We start from the raw sequence: 23,022 nt of genomic DNA, 5'->3' as shown, positions 1-23,022 counted from the left end.
TGAGGTATTTTCACATTGATTTTGACACTGCATGATCAAATGCAAGCTTTTTTGTTTCATCTCTAAATTGATTCTTTTTGAGTGATTAAAATCAATTAAACTTCTCAATTGCTGAATAGCTCCAGCAATTCTCACTCATACCATCAACGTAATAGAGACGCAAGTAGAATCCTGGGTCGGGCTTCAAAACTTCAAATTCCAATAAATGATGTTTATTTCCAATTTTTTCAAACTATTTCCTTTAAGCCTGTTCCTCAAGATTTGTCTTAACTTGCTTGTTGTTAACTTTGTTTGAATAAATATTAGAAATCATTAAATTACTGTCAGAGGTCTTAACTCTATTTCTCAGCCCTTGCACAACAGTTGGATCTTGTACAACTTAGCGCAGACTGTTCTGGAACATTACCATCATGTAAGATTGCTGACAGAAAAAAAGGAAAATTTGGAGTCTGGCTTTAGCTAAGATAAAGAATTGAAGAAGCCAAGTGAAAAGATGATAAAATTAAAAACAAAAATACAAGCAAAACAAAGTGATTTCAATTTTAATTTTTTTAACTGCAGACTTCCTACATTTTATATTTTCCCTTTCTCTATTTTTCTGTCAGTACTCATATTTTTCTTCTATTTGAATGGACCTATTCTACGCCTTATAATTCTCTGCTATCTGTATACTCACCTACCCCTTTTATGACTCATTTTCATTTAAATTATCTTTTATATCAACTGACAAGATTCTATAAACAGTAACAATTTGCATGTATTCATAAACTTAACATAAGAAAACATGTCACGGCACTCAATTTGTTTATCAATTAACCAGTTTCCTACCTCACTGTGATTGGCATGTTTGTGGATTCTTCCTATATTCCCTTTCTCTTTCATTTTTCCGGCATTGCTAAAATGTGCTGCTCACTAATAAGTTTTCAGTTGACAAAGATTTACACAGAGCTGATTTATCATTCTCATATCATTTTTCTTTACAAATATTGACTGACTTGCTGCAAACAACAGCATGTCAGATTTCGAGCTTTATAGGTTTTCTCATCCCATAGGTGTTACATGAGCTTTACGGTGCAGAAACTGGCCATTCTGCCCAACTTATCCATATTTGGTGTTTAAGCTCCACAAGAGCCATGTCCCATTTTAATTCATCTCACCTTCTTATTTATTGTCATTAATGAACTTTAATTGTGCTGGTTTATGCCAGTAAAGTAAAAAAAATCAATAAATGCTGTTAATTATTATCAAATTTAATGTACCCTGACATAGTTACTTATCTTGAATATTACATACAAATGCAAATTGTTACTTTCTAAAGAATCATGTCAGTTGACATAAAAGATAATTGATATGATAATGAAACATAAATGTACAGTTTCTAAAAATAACATGATTTTAGGCCATCCTGATGGTTGAAAAGGATTGGCGCATGAATTATGTAATCACCCATCTGACCAGACTCAAAAAGGTACTTGCCTACCGAAGAATTTTTTTTTGATTTCTCTCCTGCAGAACCTGTTTCTCTTTCATTTCAACCCACAATACAATTTGTCCTAATCAACAATAATGTTTTGGGATTTGAGATTGTTCAGCTGAGAAATTGTACCTCCATCTCTCTAATGTTTAAGATACAACCCAAGCTCAAGATTGAGATACAGGATTCTGAATTTTGCCCTAATCTGTACAATGTTCTTTGGACTGTTGCTTGAGTATGCTACAGATGTCTGAGCGTGCAATTGTGCAGGTACATTCCCCAAAGGTGAGCAGGCCTCATCAGATAGACCGTGAGACCCAGACTGCTTAACCCAACAAAACTTCTCAATGTTTTTGGAACTATCAGGGACTATATTAACACTTGCACAAACCAGATGGCCGTTGAAATTCGATACGTATGGAAAATTTCAGTCCCACAGTTGTTCGAAAACAAGCATGGTTTTGGTCAGAGTGTGGCCAATTATGTTGTAAATGCATCAAACGACCTTCCAATTATGTTGTTCAAATTGTGACAATTTTTCATTTTCATCCACACTTTGGCACTGAGCAAGGTATGATATCCCCTATTGTGTGCACAGATTGACTGTTTTCTGTGACTGATGGTTTCCAAATGTTTACCTAACACTGCACTGTAGCATTTAACATAGTTCAATTGCATGAGCTAATTGTCGTGTGCTTGGTAACAGATATGAATTGTACTTGTATATTGTTAACTGAACACAAGGCAACCCCCTCTGGGAGTAAATGCACTGGGGTAATTCTATTTTAAAGTCCCGCTCTGTTTTTAATTATTTGATGAAATAGTCAAGAGAGTCTGGAGATAAAAGCAATTTGTTATTACCATGCTAATTATTGTACTTTTTTTGCAAAAAAAATCAGTTGTAGTGATGGTTACAGCTCTTTGATTCTAATAGACGAGTTCCGGACTGAGAGATAGTGTGGTGAGTTGCGTGCCATTTTCACAAATTGCAATGAGATAATCATGAATTCTGAGGAATAGCAGATGCTTTTTGCAATCTACAAGAATTTCCCATAACTTTACAACTTAAAGAGTTCTAGCAGAGGACGGTGGGTTTCTTAAGTGGTTTAAAAATTGACTGTTTCTTTAAAATAAGTGATGTGGTGCAACTGTTCATGATATCCTTATTGTTATGGTGACAACACGTAAAATCTGTGTCGAGAGAAGACTTATTTGCATTGCAGCATAAAGAGATGCCACATAATTATCTATTGAAGAAGATAAAATTATTTAAGATGAGTAGTACGTTTGTTTTCTCTTTTTTTCCCTTCCTCACACCAATGACAAGAAGGCAATTATCAAACAGGAGAGGGTTGTAATCTTGTGCAATGCATTTACAGAGACAATAGTTAGAACAGAGGCTAATACTTAAAAGCACATTAGTCTGATTGTTGGAAATGGGGAAACAGGACACACACAGGGTTAATATTACTGCTGATATGAAGGTTAACCAATGACTTGGACTACTGGGCTTATCGGCTCATTTTCATGCTACAGTTTCTGCATTGTACTCTGCAGCATGCAGCAACTGTTAAAAAAAACCCACGGATCCTAAAGGTTTTGTCAGGGTTTTTAAGTTCAAAAAGAGAAAACGTACTCACATTTATGTCAATTTCTCTTTATGAATCTAAGAAATTACAAAGCACTTTCTAACGAATTAAATAATGTTGAATTTTAATCTATGTTTAATTTTGCTGTAATGGAACTGTAGCAACCATTATAGAACGACTGCCGAAATATCTTTGATAAATATCAAATATAAATTTGACCAGCACAGAGCAGAGAATTTTCCTACTGTTCTGCTAATATTTCCATGGGATTTTCTGCACCCACCTGAAAATGCACACTGAAATAAACACAGAAAATGCTGGAGAAACTCAGCAGGTCTGGCATCATCTGTGGAAAGAGAAACAGAATTAATGTTTCAAGTTAGATATGGCTTTTCTTCAGATTGTAGACTGGTCAACTGGGAAGGTTACTGCAGCATCTAAAAGACAGTGCTACTTATGGTGTGGTATTCCCACAGTACTGTAGTGTCAGTGTAAGTTATGTAGTCAGTTCTCTGGAATGAGAGTACAACCTATAGTATTTTTACTCAAGGATTGAGAATATTATCACTGAGCCAAAGTCAACACCAAACTATATCATTTAATTCCATGCAACAGCTGTTTTTGTGTGTGTCACAGCTCACTCACAGTGGACAGCTGACAGTCTTCAGACAGTGTCAGGAACCTTTTTTTTATGATTATCCTGAGTTCCCACCAGATATTAAATGTGTAACATTTTTACTCGCACTGCAGGCTGCAATGCAAATGAGTTGCCATTTTTTTCTGCATTCTTCCATGACTGCTGCATACATTCAAAGTTCCCGCATTTTTTTTAGCTGTCAGCATCTTCAGGAGACCCAATATTATTAACAAAGAAGTTAGCGTCTTCTTCTTAAAGATGAGGTGCCATTGCAAATGATGGTGCAGGTGATATTGTGCAGTGAAAGATTGGTTATTCGTGAAAGACAGCATGCACCAATGTCTCCAGAAGCTGTAATCTTTATTCATTTATGGAGGTCTTGATGGAAAAGATGTCAAAAAGAAAAGAGGTCCTTTATTTTTCAGAGACCTACAGGACCTCTTGTCACATGCTGAGGAAGTACGAGGGAGAGTTAGCAGTGAAGATGAATGACAGAAGTGTAATCCCAACAATGTGGATAGAGGGAGAAATACCACATAAGCTGATTTAAGATCATAGATTGCATTTTCAAACATCACATTTCAGTATCCACACCACTAGCCTTATCCACTTCACAATTCATTGCCTTCCCATTTCTCACCTACCAGCAATCTCCATCAATCAGGCCTCTTACACACATATCGTTATTGCAAGTTTCACTGGCACATCTGATAGTTTGTATACATAAGCAGCCTTTTCTTCAATATGGCAGCCACATCACTTAAAAATATTATAGAGTCATAGAGGTCTCCAGCACAGAGAAAGACCCTTTAGCCCATCAAGTCTGTACCAGTCAAAAACAATTACCTATTATAATCCAATTTTGCAGCAGTTGGCCCATAGCAGTGTCTACCTTGGCTTCACAAGTGTGCACATCTTCATACTTCTTATATGTTATGAGGGTTTCTGTCTCTACCACATTTGCAGACAGATTTCTAGAATCCCACAAACCTCTGGGTGAATTTTCTTTCCCAGCACATCTCCTTTAAGCCTCCTGCCCCTTACTTTAAATCTATGTCCCTTGTCATTGATCCCTCCACTAAGGGGAAACGTTCGTTTCTGTCTGCCTTATCTATGCCCCTCATAATTTTATAGATCCCAATCATGTCCCCTCTCAATCTCCTCTGCTCCACAAAAAATAACTCCAGTCGGCCTAATCTCGCTTCATAAATGAAACTCTCCTGCCCCGACAACGTCCTGGTAAATCTCATCTGCACCTTCTCCTGTGCTATCACATCCCTCATATAATGTGGATTAACAGCACACATTATTCTAATTGTGGCCTAACCAACTTTTTACTCACTTCCAGCTGAACCTTCTTGCTCTTGAATGCTATGCTTCAGCTAATAAAGGCAAGCATTCCATATGTCGTCTTAACCACCTTTTTTTATGTTGCACAACACTCACTATCTCATGCCCTGTTTTTTTGTTGAAGCCAGTAACAGCCAACAGGATGCACTGGCAAATAACTGGGGATGGAAAACGTTCATATTTTGAGCTCCACAGATGGAAGTGCTGGCCATTATTGAAAGGGCTATTATTAAGGACACATCCACTTGTAGTTTTGAAGCATTTGAAGAGATCCACACAGTTATTTGTCCATTGTTTGATCCATTTCTCCTTCATCCCTCAAACTCTTTTGAATTAGAAGCAGCAGGTCATGTAAACAGGCAGTTCTGACGTTCTCCTTTCTCCCCACACAATAAAAACATTTACACATTCTTTGTAAAAAATAACAAAGTGTGTCCCTTCCGAAAGGCAGATACGGGTGGGGAGGGAAATATATCTTTGGTGGTGGGGACGGATTGTAGGTGGCGGAAGTGTTCCTCCAGCTCCACACTTTGTTATCTTTGAGTCCGGCATCTGCAGTTCTTGCTATCTCTCTGCACAATCTTTGTCTCTTTTTGCATTTCTGATACACACAGAGCATGAATGTGCCCAGGCAGTGAAGTAGGAACAAGAAAGAAGTGAAGGTGAAGGAACACTGTTACTCAACCGCACAGTCACAGGCACCATTACAGACACTGTGCGTAATTTAGAGAACTGGACAGAGGTAAAATCTGCAACCTGATGAGTCATGGGCATAAGTATGGAGGAGCCAGAACTGGGGGTAAGAATAGTGCAGATGCCAGCTCACTGGATGGAAAGGTGGCACAGTTGCTCTGCTGCAGAGGTTACAGGTGAGAACATTGATGGGCCAAGTTTCAGTGGACAGACCGAATAGTCTGGTGTATGGGGAAGTTTGCCAAGAAGCCTGCATTCAATGTCAAGGTTCTTGGGTTTTCTGGCACCAACATGATGCAGCTTTGCTCGAGATCTCGGAGCTTGCCATTTCCAAAATGGAATGGATGGCCACCTCTATCGGTATAACTGTGGATCCAACAATGATGCAGCATCTGATGTTTCAGGTTTCATTGGAAGTTCAATGTCTGAATGCTGTAATAGAAGGTCAAATTGCTGTCATGCTACGTCTGCTGATTTCCCCAGAAGCTTGGACAGTCATGTGTTTGGAAACCGTTCGGCAAAGCAGCTTCTCATGCATGCAGAGCCCAAGCTATCTGTTGTTCCCACAGAGTGCTGTGATTGTGGAGACTCTGTTCCAGGAAAGTGACAGTAGCTCCAAGGACGACAAACGTGCTGTCTTCTCTGAGGATGACAGCATTGTGCTCACCGCTGCAAGTCCTCCAGTGCACTTTCTGTTGACTGCCAGACACTTGCAGCCCAGGCTGAGGTGGTGCACTGTGTACTCTGGGCCCAGAGTTACCCAAGGTGACTTTCCAGCATCTACGGCAGTTTGAAGCTGAAAAACTGCATTTGCCATGCCAGAGTCAAAGGAGAAGTATTTAGTGCGACAGGTGGATAGCCAACACATGGAAGTGTTAGGTGATGGGTGATTTTTATGCTTTTGTGTGCATTGTGGAATGCTTTAATTCATAATTTTGGATTAGATTGTGTATTTTGAATACCTGATTATTTGTATTGTGGAAACAATGTGATTGTCAATATCAAAGGAACGGTAAGGTTTGTGGGATTTATAGTGAATAGGAAAATTGGGTTTGTGTTTTCTAATGTTGCTCATTAATTTGTGAGTTGCACCATTACTCAGTGGTTAGGACTGTTGCCTTTATAGCGCCAAGGACCAAGGTTCAATTCCAGTCTGGGGCAACTGTCTGTGTGGAGTTTGTACGTTCTCTCAGTATCTGTGAGGGTTTCCTCTGGGTGCTCCGGTTTCCTCCCACAGATCAAAGATCTACAGATTGGGTGGATTGGCCATGCTATATTGCCTGCAGTGTCCAGGGATGTGCAGACCAGGTGGGTTAACCAGTGGAAATGAAGGGTTACAGGGATAGGATAGGATGCTGGGTCTGGGTGTGATTCTCGTTGGAGGGTTGGTGCAGGCTTGATGGACCGAATGGCCTCTATTTGCCCCACAGGGATTCTATCATTTTCTAATTGTTGCTTCTTTTACCACCGGAAGACAGTCCCTTCCTTTTGTGCTTTCTCTGCCTTTAGCCTCCCTGCAGATACCATGACAACCTTTGAGTACTAAAATTCTCATGTAGAGTGGTTTAGGTCACGGAAATATTGCTTGAGAATGCCAGTAACTTTTGGTGTGAGGTTTCTTTTTGAGCACTTGTGCACATGTACATGCATTTTGGGCCAGAGTTGTATTCTAATGTTCCCCATATCATGAGCCCAGTAGCTACTCTTTAGTTTGCCATGATGATTGAAGTACAGCTGATACTAAAGACCACTGCAGGATGAATAACTTGAGGCATTAATCTCATGACATGCTGCCTGTGGTCACATACAAGCTGCATATTAATGTAGGGGCATCCTTCTCTATTCAGATACATGTGACACAAACAAATGAATGTACATACGGTCAGTGACACTACATCTTCTATCCATAACAACCCTTGACTGACTCCACCCATTTAGCTTCAGGAAGAGGGAATGCGATAAAGCTGTCTTCATTTGCATAAAGTGACTCAGTAGCCTAATGCAGCCATGCCAAGGGAACTGCAAGATTTTGCTTACATCTCACCAGATTGATAAAAGCTGAGAGCTATTTTCACCTTCAAATCCAAAGGTCAAGTAAAAGCACTGCTCTCTAACTCCTCACTGCTGACATAGCCTCCTGATGACAGTCCTCCTTGTCTCCACCCCCGCTTCCCTCTTCTGGAAGCTTTATTGTTCTGTATGACCTCTGGTCAGTCTTCAATCATGCTCAAAGCCAGGAGGAAGCCTTAGTAGGCTACCATTGCTGGCAGAATTCCTTTCATCAGACTGATGAGATGTACATCATGCTGATTAACATTGTATTTAGTCGCGTGAAGTTAAGAATGGGTAGATTACAGCTCTAAAATGGCAGGTGCTGACATCAAACAAGTGTGACATTTTGGTTGACATCATGATCTGCCTACTCTACGAGCTTCAATAGAAATTAGGTTTAAGTGTGCGCATGCAAACCCTTTTATGATGTCTGGTGCACTTACTATGAACAATTTTTTTGCGCACTCAAAATTTTGTTTTCTCTGGTGAAAGCCACAGTCTTTCTGGTTCTTATGATTATGTACTATTGCACTGAGTGGCCAACAGTCTCAGATCCACAAAGAGTGCAGTGTTGCACTCAATTATCGATGAAACTTTTTAAAAAATTCATTCATGGGATCTGGGCATCATTGGCTTGTCCAGCATTTATTGCCCATCCCTAATTGCCCAGAGGGCAGTTAAGAGTCAACCGCATTGCAGTGGATCAGGAGCCACATGTAGGCCAGACCAGGTAAGGATGGCAATTTCCTTCCCTAAAGGACATTAGTGACACAGATGGGTTTTCCCAACCATCAACAATGGATTCACTGTCATCACTTGACTCTTAATTTCAGATTTTTTTAACTGAAATCTAATTCCAGCATCTGCCATGGCAGGATTCAAACCCAGGTCGCCAGAACATTACTTGGGTCTCTGAATTCGTAGTCCAGTCATAATACCACTACGCCATCACCTCCTCCTGAGTGCATGGATTCTGACAGAGCACTAAAATAACCTATATATACTGCAGAATTTTTCCTTTCATAAATCATGCACAGAAATGCAGAAATTGAACTTTCTTAATTCAATTGAAAACTATAGGTTTATGACAATATAAATAATTGATATTATTGCAATGAAATATTAATTGATGCAATAGCTGTGTTAATACATTAGCTCAATCCAATTTCAAACATGGTTATTTCTGACTTTTCTGCATGTACCCTGAGTGTGGAATCAGCTTCACTGTAAAGCAGTGCTTCAATTGTGTAGTTAGTTAAATATCTACACAGCAGCAACACCTTGATTTATGTCTTGCATTTATTGTGCCCTTAATTTCAAGAAAACTCCCAAGGTATTTTACAGATATTATCGCAAAACATGTTGTTGAACCAATAAAGAAGATATTTAAAATGGGTTTTAATGTGGCTCCAAGGAGGTAGGAGTTGAGGAGTTTAGCACAGAAATTTGGATCTTAGAACCCAGGCAACAGCTTCCAAAATTGTGGTGAGCAGCTTAATGACCAGAGGCCAGAGGAGTCAGAAGAAGAAAGAACTTGGCGGAGGGGTGGGGGGGTGGGGTTGGGCGGATGGATGTTTGGTTGGATTGTCGAGGTGGAGGAGGTTCAGCAGATAGGGAGAGCAAGTCCTGAAGAAATTTAAGCAAAACAACAAGAATCATAAACTGAAGCATGGAGGGCTAAGAAGCACTCACTGTGGATCAGGGAAGATAGGAGTAATCTGTCAGTAAACTAAAGGAAGCGTTTTTTTCTTGATGGCCAAGTTTGGAGATGAGGTATACATATCACATATATTCAACAAGGACCTCTGAAACAAAGTTCCGTCATTCCAGAGGTTTTATCGTGATTGTAAAAGGGTCAGCCAGGTGGACCTCATAGAATATGAGTTCCCTGATTGGGGCTATTAACTTGGTCCAATCAGAGAGCCTTGGCTGACAGATATAAACAGGAATGTCGGAGGTTCTGTTCACTCTGAGAGCTGGCTTTGAGGAGGCTGAACCAGTGTCAAGTTCTATGCACGTGCAATTAAAGGGTGACGGATACCCAGCTTCTGTGGAATTATTTCAGGTGTATGATTGGAATTTCTGATCTGAAGTTTACCAAGGGAGAGCAATAAAAGCTGACTAGAATAGCACAAAGGAACAAGTTCCAAGTTGACAAAACAATGATGTGGCGCTCAATATGGTAGCAGGTACAGACAAAGGTAGGTGATGGTGTGGAGAAGGAATTTAATAGCCTTGATGATGAGGTGGATGTTGGGGTGGTAGGGCATCTTAGTGAACAGACTGGCCCACTTGACTCCAACATATTTGAGTAAATTGAGAACAATCCTTCACAAAAGGGGACATGTCAAGATGGATGCTGGGAGGATGTATCGCCTTGAGGGGGTGCCTAGAATTCGGGCATGGGAGGTCACAGTTTAAACAGATATGAGAAGGATTTGTTTTTCTTTTCCCCTTCAGAGAGCCATTAGCCTCTGAAACTCTCCTTCCCCAGCAAGCCATGGAGGCTGGCTCATTTTGAATATATTCAAGGCTGAGCGAAACAGGGTTTTGATCCACACAGAAGTCAAAGGGTCTGGAGCTTAGGTAGCAAAGTGAAGTCGAGGTCACAGCAAGTTCAGTGGTGAATGGCAAAGTGGGTTCAAAGGTCGACTCACTCCCCTGTTTATTGTGGTGTTCCGAACAGCCTAATTTTGTCACAGACCTTTCTGCTAATCTAATTTCTTGTTGGTAACCTGCTATAATCGACTATTTTGCAAAAGTGCTTCACTTTCCCACGGAAATACTTCATTCTTTCAGAACAAAATGCAGTTGGATTTAATTTTGCCCCTTATGATGATTTGAGCAAACATGCGCCATTCCATCTCAATATTGGGCTGATAACAGCATGTGCTTCTTTTCCTCTAGGAAGTAGATTCATACTGCTTTACGGAAGCCAGTTGGTTGCCAACAACTGGTTGAATCCAGCTCAGGTGGTGCTCTATCACCAGCAGAACAGCAGTGGTCCCTGGATGATGGAGCTGTGTGGCCGGCGCCTCATTGACCCCTGTGAACACGAGTGCGATGTGGACACAGGTAAGACTAACCCTCATCATTGAGGTTCAACATGCTGCGATTGGGATTTGCAAGTTGTCATGACCATTGACAACAAGTGAACAGGTTTCTGTACAAATGCAATGAAAATTCTATAAAATACGCAGACCATTCTCCGCGGAACCGGGGGAAGGGTTAATAAGTGGATGCAGAAGAGAGGAACAAGTTAACCTGGTGTAAAAGTTCTCGCAAATTTTTTCCCTCATATTTAGTTGTTTGAGTTCATTCATTCATTCATTCATTCAATTAGAAATTGACCTGACCAGATTTGGCCTCAACACTGTGAACTTGCTTTGAATAGTAGAGAAGATAAGAGAGCAAAGTTAATTGAGAGACAGAGTTTCAGTACGTGGGAACAAAATGATTGTTTCTTGTTAGATATCAGTGACATGTACACTGCACCTATAAACTTGGTTATTAAGGACACATGGCCAAATCAGTGTCATATTATTTTACTCTGCCTGTTGACCTACTGATTCCAATAAATCACAGACATGCTTTTGTACGTTAGTTTTTTTTATAATTTCAGTGCATTAAAGCTCCCAGCGAAACAAACAAAGAAAGCTTAGATGTGTATTTCATTTGTTTTATCAAATTATTGTCTCAATGGAATTAACACATGACTCTATATTGCTGCATATTTAAGATCTAATCTGTTTATCAGAAATCTACCACAAACTGTTAATTCTACTGACTGAGAAATGTGAGGGAAAAAAGAAGCAAATTAAACATTTGAGATTTCCTTTGTTCCTCAAATCTTGTTACTCCAAATAAATGCCATTTTCAGCCTGGAGAGGGAAATACTCATATTAAATTGGGACCATAAGAACAACATGACATTTTTGTTTTCTATTACTATAATTGCTTTGTAACTGACTTATTGTATGTAATTGACTCTGTAGTATTTCTGAACCAGAAGTGAGAATATGCTATCAGGAATTGGCTGCAATTAAACTTTGAATCATGAGCATTTCACTTGGTGTCAACTTTGAGGCATGTTCTCATTGAGTTATGATGCACAATTAAGTTGATCATTCTGAGGTAAGGATAGTGCATATGCAACTGTGAGGCATAGTTCACTCACTGAGAACACTGATTGCAATGACTGCATAGATCTTGACATTTCACAAGCATGCAATTATCCAAACTCTTAGCTCTCTATCATTATTGAAACTATTTCTGATATAAATTAATTAATTGTGTTTCACGTGTAACATCTCATTTATTTTACATATTTAACATGAACAAGTCAATTATGCCAACAGCACAACCATCCACTGGGATGGTCAAGTAAGTTGCAGTCAACGAGCTCCAATTTTCGGAACCATTATCTTGCACCATTTATCTAATGGTTATTTACATTGTGTTCACTCAATACTGTGGATGTTGGAAATTGTCCTTTGTAATCTAAGTTATGGTAAGAACTGCCACACAACTGATTATATGATAGGCCACTCATTTAATGGTGTAATATATGACTTAACCTGAAGTATATTTGATGATAAATGGCTGACTAATTTAGCATGTAAACATCAGGCAATATTGCAGAGGTGGCTGGACAAGTTAGAAGGACTGAATAGCTGAATGCCATAATCATAGAATCCCTGCAGTGTGGAATCAGGCTGTTCAGCCCATCAAGTCCACACCGAACCTCTGAAGAGCATCCAAACCAGACCCACCCACTCCGACCCACCCCCGCATTTCCCATGGTTAATCCACCTCGCCTGCACATCCCTGGACACTATGGGCAATTTAGCAGGCCAATTCATCCTAATCTGCACATTTTTGGACTGAGGGAGGCAATGGTTGCCCTAGGGTCCCAATTGCCTCCATGTTAGGTAAAGTTGAAGAGGGTGCACCTGGAGGTGTTTGCAAAAATCATCTGGGGTAAACCACCAAAGCAGTCAGCAAGCTTCCTCAGGCTCAGCTGTAGTTGTCCAGGGCATACCCCAGCCTAGTGGTAAGAAAAGAAGGGTTAATAAGCCTTGAAATCACTGCGGGTGAACAGGGCCAATGTTGTATAGAACCAAGCAGTCTTTTCAAATGCCACCCTTGGTACTACATCAATGTGGCCACTTTCTATGTATTGAGGGTTCTGAATGGTTCTATTTCTCTTAAGGCCAATCTTGAAGAGCTCTGATTTTGGCAGCACTCACAAGTATGTCGTGTGGAGCTGTGCCCAGAATACTGATCAATCTCTGCCGTCCCCTTCCAGTTACATCACCAGAAGCTAAATGTGTGGGTTTGGAGAGTCACTCAGCGTTGTGTAGGCCCGCTGTATCTCTGCCCTCTGCTCACCGATGCTTGACGAATTTAGATATAACTGCCATATGTTCCAGCAAAACTCCCTAATAAAGTTCTGGCCCCAAAACCGAACAGGAGGTCATGGCGACAAAGTTGGCAAAATAACTCCCAAATAAAAAAGGAGCATCAAATCTAAATACTATGAATCAAACAATCGCTTTCGAGCAGGAATGCTTCTCAGCTGCAATCGGCTCCTACCTCCAAGTATCAAGTTGATCTTAAATCTAGCCAGTATTAGGTTCTCTCAGACCTGTCTGTCACGACATGACTGCTCTGCCTTCTTCAGCAAGTGTCATCAGTTTTGACTCTCTCACCATCTCCGTCAGACTCCCCCTCCTTCCTTCTCCTGTGCTCAGTTGTCACCCCATCGTCAATCCAGGTTGTGCAGGGCACAGCAAGCAATCACTACTCTGGAGACAATTTCCAGTCAGTCCTGGATTACACCTCCTTTGTCCAGAAGACCAGTTGCCAATGATGGCCTAACCAAATGCATAGGCAGCATTGTAACACTGTTCAGCATCAGACAGGAATACACACCAGGGGTCATTAGGTATGTCCTCTGGGATTAGCCCTTGTCACCCACGGACCAACCCTGCTGATGGTGCCCATTCGACAAACCTGGGAGCTGTGTAGAATATGGGCATCATTACTGCTGTCTGGATAGCAGGCATGTTACAGGAATCGTTGCATCTGGGCTGGACGTGGAGGGAGTGAAATTCCTTCCTGTTGAGGAACCTGGCTGGAGGATGTCCTGGAGCACTGAGATTCAAGCGAGCAGCAAATGGCCCCTTCTACCTGAGGCAGCTTGGCTGCAGTTGTTGCTGTCTCCGATTGGCTCTCTGAGTGCCTGGTGAACCCACAAACAGGTAGCCTTCCCTCAGGGACAGGATGGGCGAACTGCCCGAGTGCACTTATCAGTGACTGACTGGGAGGTAGGACACGGGGTTTCAGCCAGAGTGTGAAAGGTGCCGCTGGTGAGGAAGCTCAGTGCAGCTGCGATCTTCAATCCCACTGGCACAGCACTTCCTCCCAAACTGCCTGCAGGAGGGGGCACATATAGGTGACCATGTCCTTAGACATGTGAAGAAATGCCAGTGCTGCCATGTCTTCACTTTTCCCTCTTTCGGGGCTTGATGGTGCTGAATACCCACTTTCCCCTCTTAGGCACCGTCTCACAGTTCAAACCTCCTGTATCTTTGGGCCTCTGGTGCTGCTGGTACTGGACATCCCTTTGCTCCCTTCTGTTCCTCCTCTGAGGGTGCAAAAAAACCAGAATGACTGCTAGCTTGAGCTGATCAAACATTTTGCATTGAAGGATCTGTGAACAGACAGCAGGAAAGAGATCTACGACTTCCTTTTGAGAACTTGTCCTCGTCATAGAATCCCTACAGTGAGGAAGCAGGCCATTCAGTCCGCATCAACCCTCCAAAGAGTATCCAATGCAGACCCAGCACCACCTTTTCCCCATAACCCTCCATTTAGCACGGCCAATCCAACTAACCTGCACGTCTTTGTTGACTGTGGGAGGAAACTGGAGCACCCAGAGAAAACCCACACAGACAGTCGTGGAATTGAACCCAGGTCCTTGGTGCTGTGAGGCAGCGGTGCTAACCACTGAGCCACCATGCCACCCTATCTCTTGGGCCCATTTCAGCCTGCTCATATCCTGTGTAGAGACTTGCTCTGCAGCCACCTCAACATGGTGAAGTGCATCCAGGCTCACCCATGACTTCTTATCCACTTTCTCATTTAGCCACGTGCAAGGAATTTGTAGCCTTAATTACTGTAGTGCATTCCGTGTATGTGGCTTTGAGCTTACTCTGATTTTTGATGGCCAGCGTTGTCACTGTGATACAGTCCTATTACTCCAGAATCTTGAGATGTAGCCTTATGTCCTTAACTGTCAGGCACCAAGGCTAGTGAAGACCAAACGCCAGCACCTCAATATTCTACAGCATGAATAGTCTTTCAGCTCAGAATCCAATGACTTAGGTGACTTGTCTGGAATGTCAGTGACATGAACCACTGGAGCCTGTTAACCTTCCTGCTGCAGTGGGTGCGTCATTTCAGCATAAAACCTTCAATGAGTGTTCACAATGAGTTTTGTTTGACTTTTGCTTCTCACAGTTTTGGGTGTTAGAGTGTGCAGGAGCTCACAGAAATAGATCTCAGGCCCCTTCCATTTCTACACAGCATTCTCAGCAAGGGGACAGTCTATTGACCCGACTGAGGAGAGGAATGATTTATAAGAATTTTTCTTCTGACTCCTTCACTCTCAACCCACTCTGCCTTATCTACGGTCAGCCCACCCACTCCTATCACTGTTTTCTCCTTTACTCTGTGTGTCCTCTGTTCTGCTTCATTCACTCCCCTGTAAATGTGATTCCATTCATGATATCCCTTGACTTTCTTGTTCTTCCGCCTGAGCCCATACCTGTCCATTTCCCCATATCTGTCCTTAGCCTTGAACTGCCCCTTATTCAATTCATCTGCTCCTTCACCATCACCTCATCCCTCATTCCTCTCATTGTGCACCACATTTTCCATATGCCCGCTCTTCCTTGTCCCCCTTTGTCTCTACCACATGACTCTTCCATCAGCGTCCCAGTTGCCTGCCTCTGGTCAACAGGATTCCATGGCTTTCGGAACAGCCATGCCTTTTAACTCTCTCCAATGATTTTGTACCTTTGTCTGGAACTGTTCTGTTGTGCTTCCTTTTGTGATATGCCCTCATGCCTGCCCTAGTCAGATTTCCTAGGGTCAGCCAGTGTAGTTGCCTCCCTTGGGAGAACTAGATGGGCCTCAAAGTCTGAAACCCTTCCAATATTAGTGGTGGACAAGAACAAAACCATGCGAGACCAGTTAAGAATGAGATTTCTCAGGGGTGAGGAGGGCTAGATAATATTTCCACTGCTTAAGCAAAGAAATGCCTCAGCTATGAAGGATTATGCTTCTGAAGTAGCGTGAACTCACCATAGCTCCCAGGAAGAAGTCTAACATGCCAGGGACATGCCCTATATTGATAGAGTTTGCGAACATACATTTTTCTCACTTTTGCGTGACATGATGGTGCCCCGTGATGGTAAATCTAATACATCGGTGTCTCAGTGAGCAGCCATGGCATGCTAATGAGTACAAAAGAAGTTTCCAAACTTTACAGTCAGGAGGGTCAACCCACCTGGACGTTTACGAGAAGTTAATAACAAAATGTTGACTTGACATTTGGAATCTGATCGTTGGCCTCCCACCACTTCTTTCGGAACACTCTGCGCAGGTCCTGAAGATTCTACCCAAAATATTTGGTGCAACACTGTGCTTGTGTACATTGTTGTTCCATGTGTTCTGTCAAAGGTGAGAAGGGTGTCTTGAGGCAAAAAAAATCTTCCTCATTGTTCTCACTCAATATCACTCAAAAAACTTCTTTGAAAGGACAATTCAAAGCCTTAATATAAATTCAAGTATATTCAGAGGCTGTCGACCTCTTGTTGACCTGTTAGTTACAGAGAGGTTCTCTTTATTTATTCATGGAATGTGGGTGTCACTGGCTGGGCAGCAATAGTGGGCCCCAGTTGCCCTCCAGAAGGCAGGAAGCTGAATTATTCCGGGTATAAAAAGACTCAATGCCATTCGGCTGGGAATTCCAGGATTTTGACCCGGCGACAGTGGAGGAACAGCAGAAAGCTTGAGTAGTTCTGTTCTTTCATTTGATAGATTAATTAACCAACAAGGTCAACAAAGCAAAGCCATAGCACCTGTGGTATTTCTACATCAACTGCTGTAAGGTTGCAACCTCTCTCCTTGGCATGATTGAGAGATTTGTTTTGAGTGACAGGTTCACATTCAGATTATAGATTGAAAGATTCTTTTTTTCTCCCCATTTACTTCCATACCTCGTGATACAAAGATGGCAATTATTCAGGTTTTCAATGAACTTCCATTATAAATAAAGCAAGTCAAAATCTTTGGCCACCTTACTGACCCCTTACTGAGTGACCTTACCTGTTTTGAATTGGCAAATTATGCTAAATCTTGTTGGTTCTGCACCAGGTGAATCAATACAGGCCACAGAAACATCTTGGTTTAAGACTGACAAGCATCCATTGTTAAAATGAACTTGTGTATAAATTTGCAGTGCTGTGAACTTGAAATCTGTTGCTTCTCAGCAAACTTATTTGGCAGCTATTGGTGTAAAAAAAAACAAAATAATTATCGGTGCAAAAGTGGCGCATGGGATGCCCTTAATTGAGGATGCTGATATCTGGAATGAAAAGCACTTAACAGATAAATGCAACCGATATTAAGAAGTGATAAGTCCATAATCCTATTACCAGCTGATCAGATACTTTCATGAGAGTTTAAGAACATTTATCTTGTAAAATGCTGCAGAAATACTTAAGTCAACACCATCAAATTGATTAGAGTAAGACAAGAAAGAGGCTGTGTGTGTGGTATATGTGTTACCCATCTTAAACACAACATGGGCCAATTACTCTGTTCCAATACACACCAATTTATCATTTTTAGATTGTTATTATTGAGCAGGAAGTGGCTGGGCATCAGAAAATCTGGTGAATAAAAGCAATACTGAGTGTGAGTGGACTAATTAACAGCACTAATAATAGTACGTGCCTCCAAACAGTCAGAATCAGAATATCCTTTATTGTCACACTGTACCTAAAGGTTCTCTCTGACACAGAAGAGCCCAGTCAAACAAAAACCGGTTTTATCGCAATGTTAGTCAATCTCAGAGATAGTAGGAACTGCAGATGCTGGAGAATCTGAGATAACAAGGTGTAGAGCTGGATGAACACAGCAGGCCAAGCAGCATCAGAGGAGCAGGAAAGCCGACATTTCGGGTCTGGACCCTTCTTCTAGGCCCGAAACGTCAGCTTTCCTGCTCCTCTGATGCTGCTTGGCTTGCTGTGTTCACCCAGCTCTACATCTGGTCATTCTCAGTTTGACTCAATGCTAAGTGGACCAATCCCTGAGTTTCACGGCCATTTCTATATCAGCCAAAGCATGGTTAGTATTTCACTGGCTATCAACTCTGTTTTTGGAGTCAGAGCTCTTGTCTCTTGTTACTGGGATTGCTCAGAACAGCATTTAAACTTTCACCCACAATAGTGCAGTGCTTTTTGGCCACAGTGTAAAATGATCAATTCGGTCAAGTGTAATTATTGATATATTTCCCCAAACTCCATGTGTTGAGCTGTGAAATGGATCCAGAGCCTTGCAATGTTTATTGTCAATAGCACGTCCGCAAGAAACATAGGAAGTGTACGGCATCACTATTCTGGGAGTACGTTTCAAAGAGTTCACAGTGACAGTCCTATCAAATGACAAGAATGTGGATTTCTTTTATCTGCACAGAAACCACTCGCTTTCTTTCCTACACTTTAAGGTGATGTTAATGCGATGAAACGTGGCATTTCTTTGTTGTTTCATGATGTAGCAGGCAGGTGCCACTGGGTTATCACATTTGGAAGTGTTGACATATTCTTGACTTGGTGGCTTGCTTGTTCTGCTGTGTATGCCCATCGTCTATGTGGGACCGCATCACTGTCTTGATGATGTGCAGACCAGACACTTTGACACGCTTTGCAGAATCTGTCGTAACATGTTTAAGAGATTATGCCGCATTGTATTTCAAGATTCAGATGAGGAGCTTTGCACTGGATATTATATTTTGAAGAGATTCCATTGATAGCCCATTCCCAGTCTATAGGTTTCACTCACAGTAGAAAGGTGTCGTTTAGGAGACTCCTTCCGACAACTGGAGGTATGTTCAAGTATACAAGATTTAAAAAGGGCTGAATTTGAAAATGCCTTTACATATATTCAAAAATATATTCAATGATCCAACCTCTCTGGAAGTAGAGAATTCCAAAAATTAACAGTGCCTTTGAAAATAGCACTATAAAAGTCAAATCAGTATTTCATGCAACTGATGTCACAATCTACTCACCCTGTACTCTTTTGGTGCATGTTTTCCAAGCTCCTACTAATGCTTCACCAAAGTGGAACAAGTACATTGCAGCAAAGTGCAGACATCATTTTGGATACAAGGGTATTATGTAACCAAATTTTGCAACTCTATTGATGAGGGGGATCCTGGTCAATGTGTTTCATGGACTAACTATTGTACCTTTTTAATATCTACCAAATACGGAATTTGCATGTGAAACATTCCATACAGTCTGTGCTTTAGCATATTTGAAGAATGTGGGTGCAGTATTGAATCTGAAATGACCTTTTAACTTATGCACGTAAAAGTTTGCTGCATCTTTGTCAGAAATCCATCTGCAATTAGCAGATAGTTCCAATGTTAATTGAAACTTCTGGGCCTGTGTATTTCAGCTCTCTATCATAGATTGAATATACGCTGTGTGCTGGCCTACCCAATACGGGACTGAGGAAACGGTGCATTATTGTAGTGCCTCAGCTGATGCATTCGGCATTGAAGATGCTGTAGCACCATTAAAAGGCACATTATTTTCATACCATTTTCACCCCCCAAATCACTATCAAAAGAGACACCAAATGAATTGATCATCCATTTAGTGTAAACTTCTGGGGTGCTGCTAATGAAACTGGCTGTTACAATTTATCTCCATAACATCAGTTACTGCACTTCAAAAGATAAACATATTGAAAGAACCGCTTTGAAATACTTCAGTGTGAAAGGTGCAATCTAAATTGGAACATCAAATTATGTTGCTCTTGAAGCTAGAACACAAGCCAGTCAGCATCTGGGAAAGGAATCGGAGTTAATATTTTATGTAGTCCCTGCATTAGAATTTGGAGATAACAGGGTATTCTGTAAAAGCATGTTACAGGAATATGTATATACTGTGTAGACCACTGTAATTAGTGTCGGCACAACAGTTTATGTCGAGAAGGAAGCATAGTTGAGCAATAAAGGGTGAGATGATGTTTAAAAAAATGCAGCAAGTTAGGAGAACAGAACTGCGACACATTACACACACATAAGCAGTTGCTATGTCGACACAGCAAACAATTCATAACAATTGATTTTGTTACTTTCACTCGTTGAGAAATGTCAGACGGGATGGTTTCAAAGAATACGTTTATCACACATTGAAACACATATCTGTTTGGGGGTCACGTGAAAAAGGACTTTCTTGGGTGAGACTTCAAAGCCTTTCTCAGAATCATGGAGATGTCTTTCCAGAAGATGTATTTCTTCAGGAGAAGCAGGAAGAAAACGGACAGGAAGAAAAAGTGGATTCGGCAATGTGGAGAACATCAGCTGCCTGTGTTTCCTTTAAAATGCTGGTTGAGAAGCTTGGGTTGGCTGAGCCCTTATTTGAATAGTATTTCCAAGGGGTTTGCAAAATGATGTGAGAATAATAGAGGTGGACTTGGTGCAAACTGCAAGGCAGGGACAGAGGACAGCTAACATCACAGCAAGAATATATTGCAGTGAGAAGCAAGCATAGCTATTTCACTAATACCCAGTTTCTGAGGAGAATTTTTGAAACACTTCTTTATTATAACATTTTTGGAAGAGGGAATCTGTGACTGCCAACTATTTTAAAAAGTGTTCAACCAAAAAAAAAGGTTTTAAGATCATTGCTTTTCACCATGAATGAGGAGCTGTTGACATGTGAATGTGAGAAATATGACTGTTTCACCCTTTGAATCAGCTGAGTCACTCATCAAATTCATGGCTTATCTGATTGGAGCCTTGGCTCTACTTTGCTGCCCGCCCACCCAAAATACTTTACTCCATTGTAAACTAAATTCGGTTTGACTTGGTCTTAAATATATTCAATGGTCCAACCTCTCTGGGGGTAGAGAATTCCAAAAATAAACAATCCTCTGAGAGAACAAATTCCTCCCGGTATCTCTCTGAAATGGAAGAGCAGGGGATTTGTTTTGAAACTATGTCCCCTAGTTCAAGACTCCCCCATGAGGGGAAACATCCTCTCAGCACCGACTCTATCAAGGCCTCTCAAAATCTTATATGTTTCAATAAGAAGGCCTCTCGTTCCTCTTAATTATGTTGAGCAGAGGCCCAACTTCCTCAATCTTTCCTCATAAGGCAATTATAGATTTATGCACTCAAGTTGACATCTCAACAAATGTTTTGATGTCTTGTCTAGCAATTTCATTGTTTATTTTAATCTCTATTCAAATTTTCAGTGCTGTTGATACAATTGTCTCTCTCAAGTGTTTGCCATGCACAACAGTAATGTTTCTCATTTTGCATAAATTACCTGCAAAGTCTCCAAAATTCATCGCGATGGAACATGATATTTTTAAAAGAACAAGACTGAGATTTAATAACTGGATTGACAGTGTTTTTCAATCAGCATATGTGGTATTTCTCTTACCATATGAAAATTAGGAAATACAAAGACTTCTGGTCAGCAAATTAAAAAAATGCAAATGTACTAAAATAACATCCATTTACTCAGTATATATTCACAGGGTTCAAATTTTCTCCAGTACCATGCTAGAGCAGGGATTTTTTTTACAAATCATTTTCCATTATTACTCTGCAAATGAGCTGTTTCCACTCGTCAGCTGGTGATCAGTGCTATCACTTTTGGCTTTGTACCAAATCATGGCTGAAAGAGTTTGTGATGGGCCTGAATATATTTAAAAGTGAGAGACTCCATGCCTGACCCTTTCCTCAATGTTATGTTAAAATTTGTGGTTTGATTTATTGTCAGCCACATTAAAATTATGACAGCCTCAAAAATATTTGTTTGGTCTCTCTGACTCCCTATTACATCAGTGGAGAAATAAAGTTCATTTCATCCATTTGCATTTATTTTCTACATACCTTATTCTTATAAATATTTTCATTAAAGTGAACAATTTCAAGCACTAGAGTAATTTTCTGTGGGTACAGATATCAAAACAAAAAAGAAAAAAGAACATCTTTTCACAGAACATTTCTTGTATTATTGAAAGTATAATGGAGCATATTTTCACTGATCAGGCAGACTCAGGAGCCTTTGCAAAAGACAAGTGAAACCAGCTTAATTGACTGAGAATGGTACATTGCTATCTGAGACAATTTTTGACATTCTATCAATGAAGAATTCAGTTCCATAAAATTATTAATGTGAGGCTATTTACCTGACAAAGTTGACTACAAACTGATGGTATTCCTGTAGGGCAGAAGGAGATTAAATTTATGTAAGACCAAATGAAAGATGGGCTTTTGATATTACGATGTCGCATACTTAATAGATCAATAAGTATACATTGGCAGCTAAAGAATGTAATTAACTTTGGGGACTTTCTTATATTACTTCCTTAAAGATTCAGCATTTTAATGGGAGTCGTTTTTCAAAACAATAATCAAATCTGTCCTTTCAGTGTCATCATCTAAAAGCATACATTCTCTGCTTTGATGCCAGTATTTGTCACTTTCTTAAAAGAGAAAATGGGCTGTCAATTCCTATAACTCATTTCAAGTTGAACCGAGAATAGTATTCTTTTAATTGAAGGTGAAAAGAGGATTTAATTATCATGAACATTTAAAATGTAAACAGCATTAATATAAACATTCTTTCTGCCATGTGATATAAATGTCTTTCTCTGCTATTGTTCTAAAGCTGCAGCTGCTTTGCTCCAGGGCTCCATGGATCTGTAAGTGTGTTGGTTGTCATTAGTTTGGATGTTCAAAGTTGTTTCTGCTCTTTGCAACTTGATGAAATACTTTTTGTTCTGAGATTTGAAGAGTAATCATTGCATTTATGAAGTACATTGCCTATCCATCTTCCTTGCACTCAATTTAGTGCATGGTCTTCCTTTAAAAAGTAACACTGCCTGTATTTTCCTGAGGATCACTG

At 40.7% G+C, this 23,022-nt stretch overlaps 1 protein-coding gene across 1 annotated transcript in view; it reads left to right on the top strand.

The window, feature by feature from the left end:
- The window catches only part of astn1 (astrotactin 1), a 1,993,575-nt gene that overhangs the window by 815,970 nt on the left and 1,154,583 nt on the right, over positions 1-23,022 (top strand). The window contains exon 8 of the mRNA XM_048602275.1: positions 10,703-10,870. Within this exon, the coding sequence (XP_048458232.1) occupies positions 10,703-10,870 (168 nt within the window). The remainder of the gene's footprint in view (positions 1-10,702; positions 10,871-23,022) is intronic.

Source organism: Rhincodon typus, chromosome 10, assembly GCF_021869965.1.
Source record: "Rhincodon typus isolate 14 chromosome 10, sRhiTyp1.1, whole genome shotgun sequence".
Lineage (NCBI taxonomy): Eukaryota > Metazoa > Chordata > Chondrichthyes > Orectolobiformes > Rhincodontidae > Rhincodon > Rhincodon typus.
This window is presented reverse-complemented; position numbering and strand designations above follow the sequence as displayed.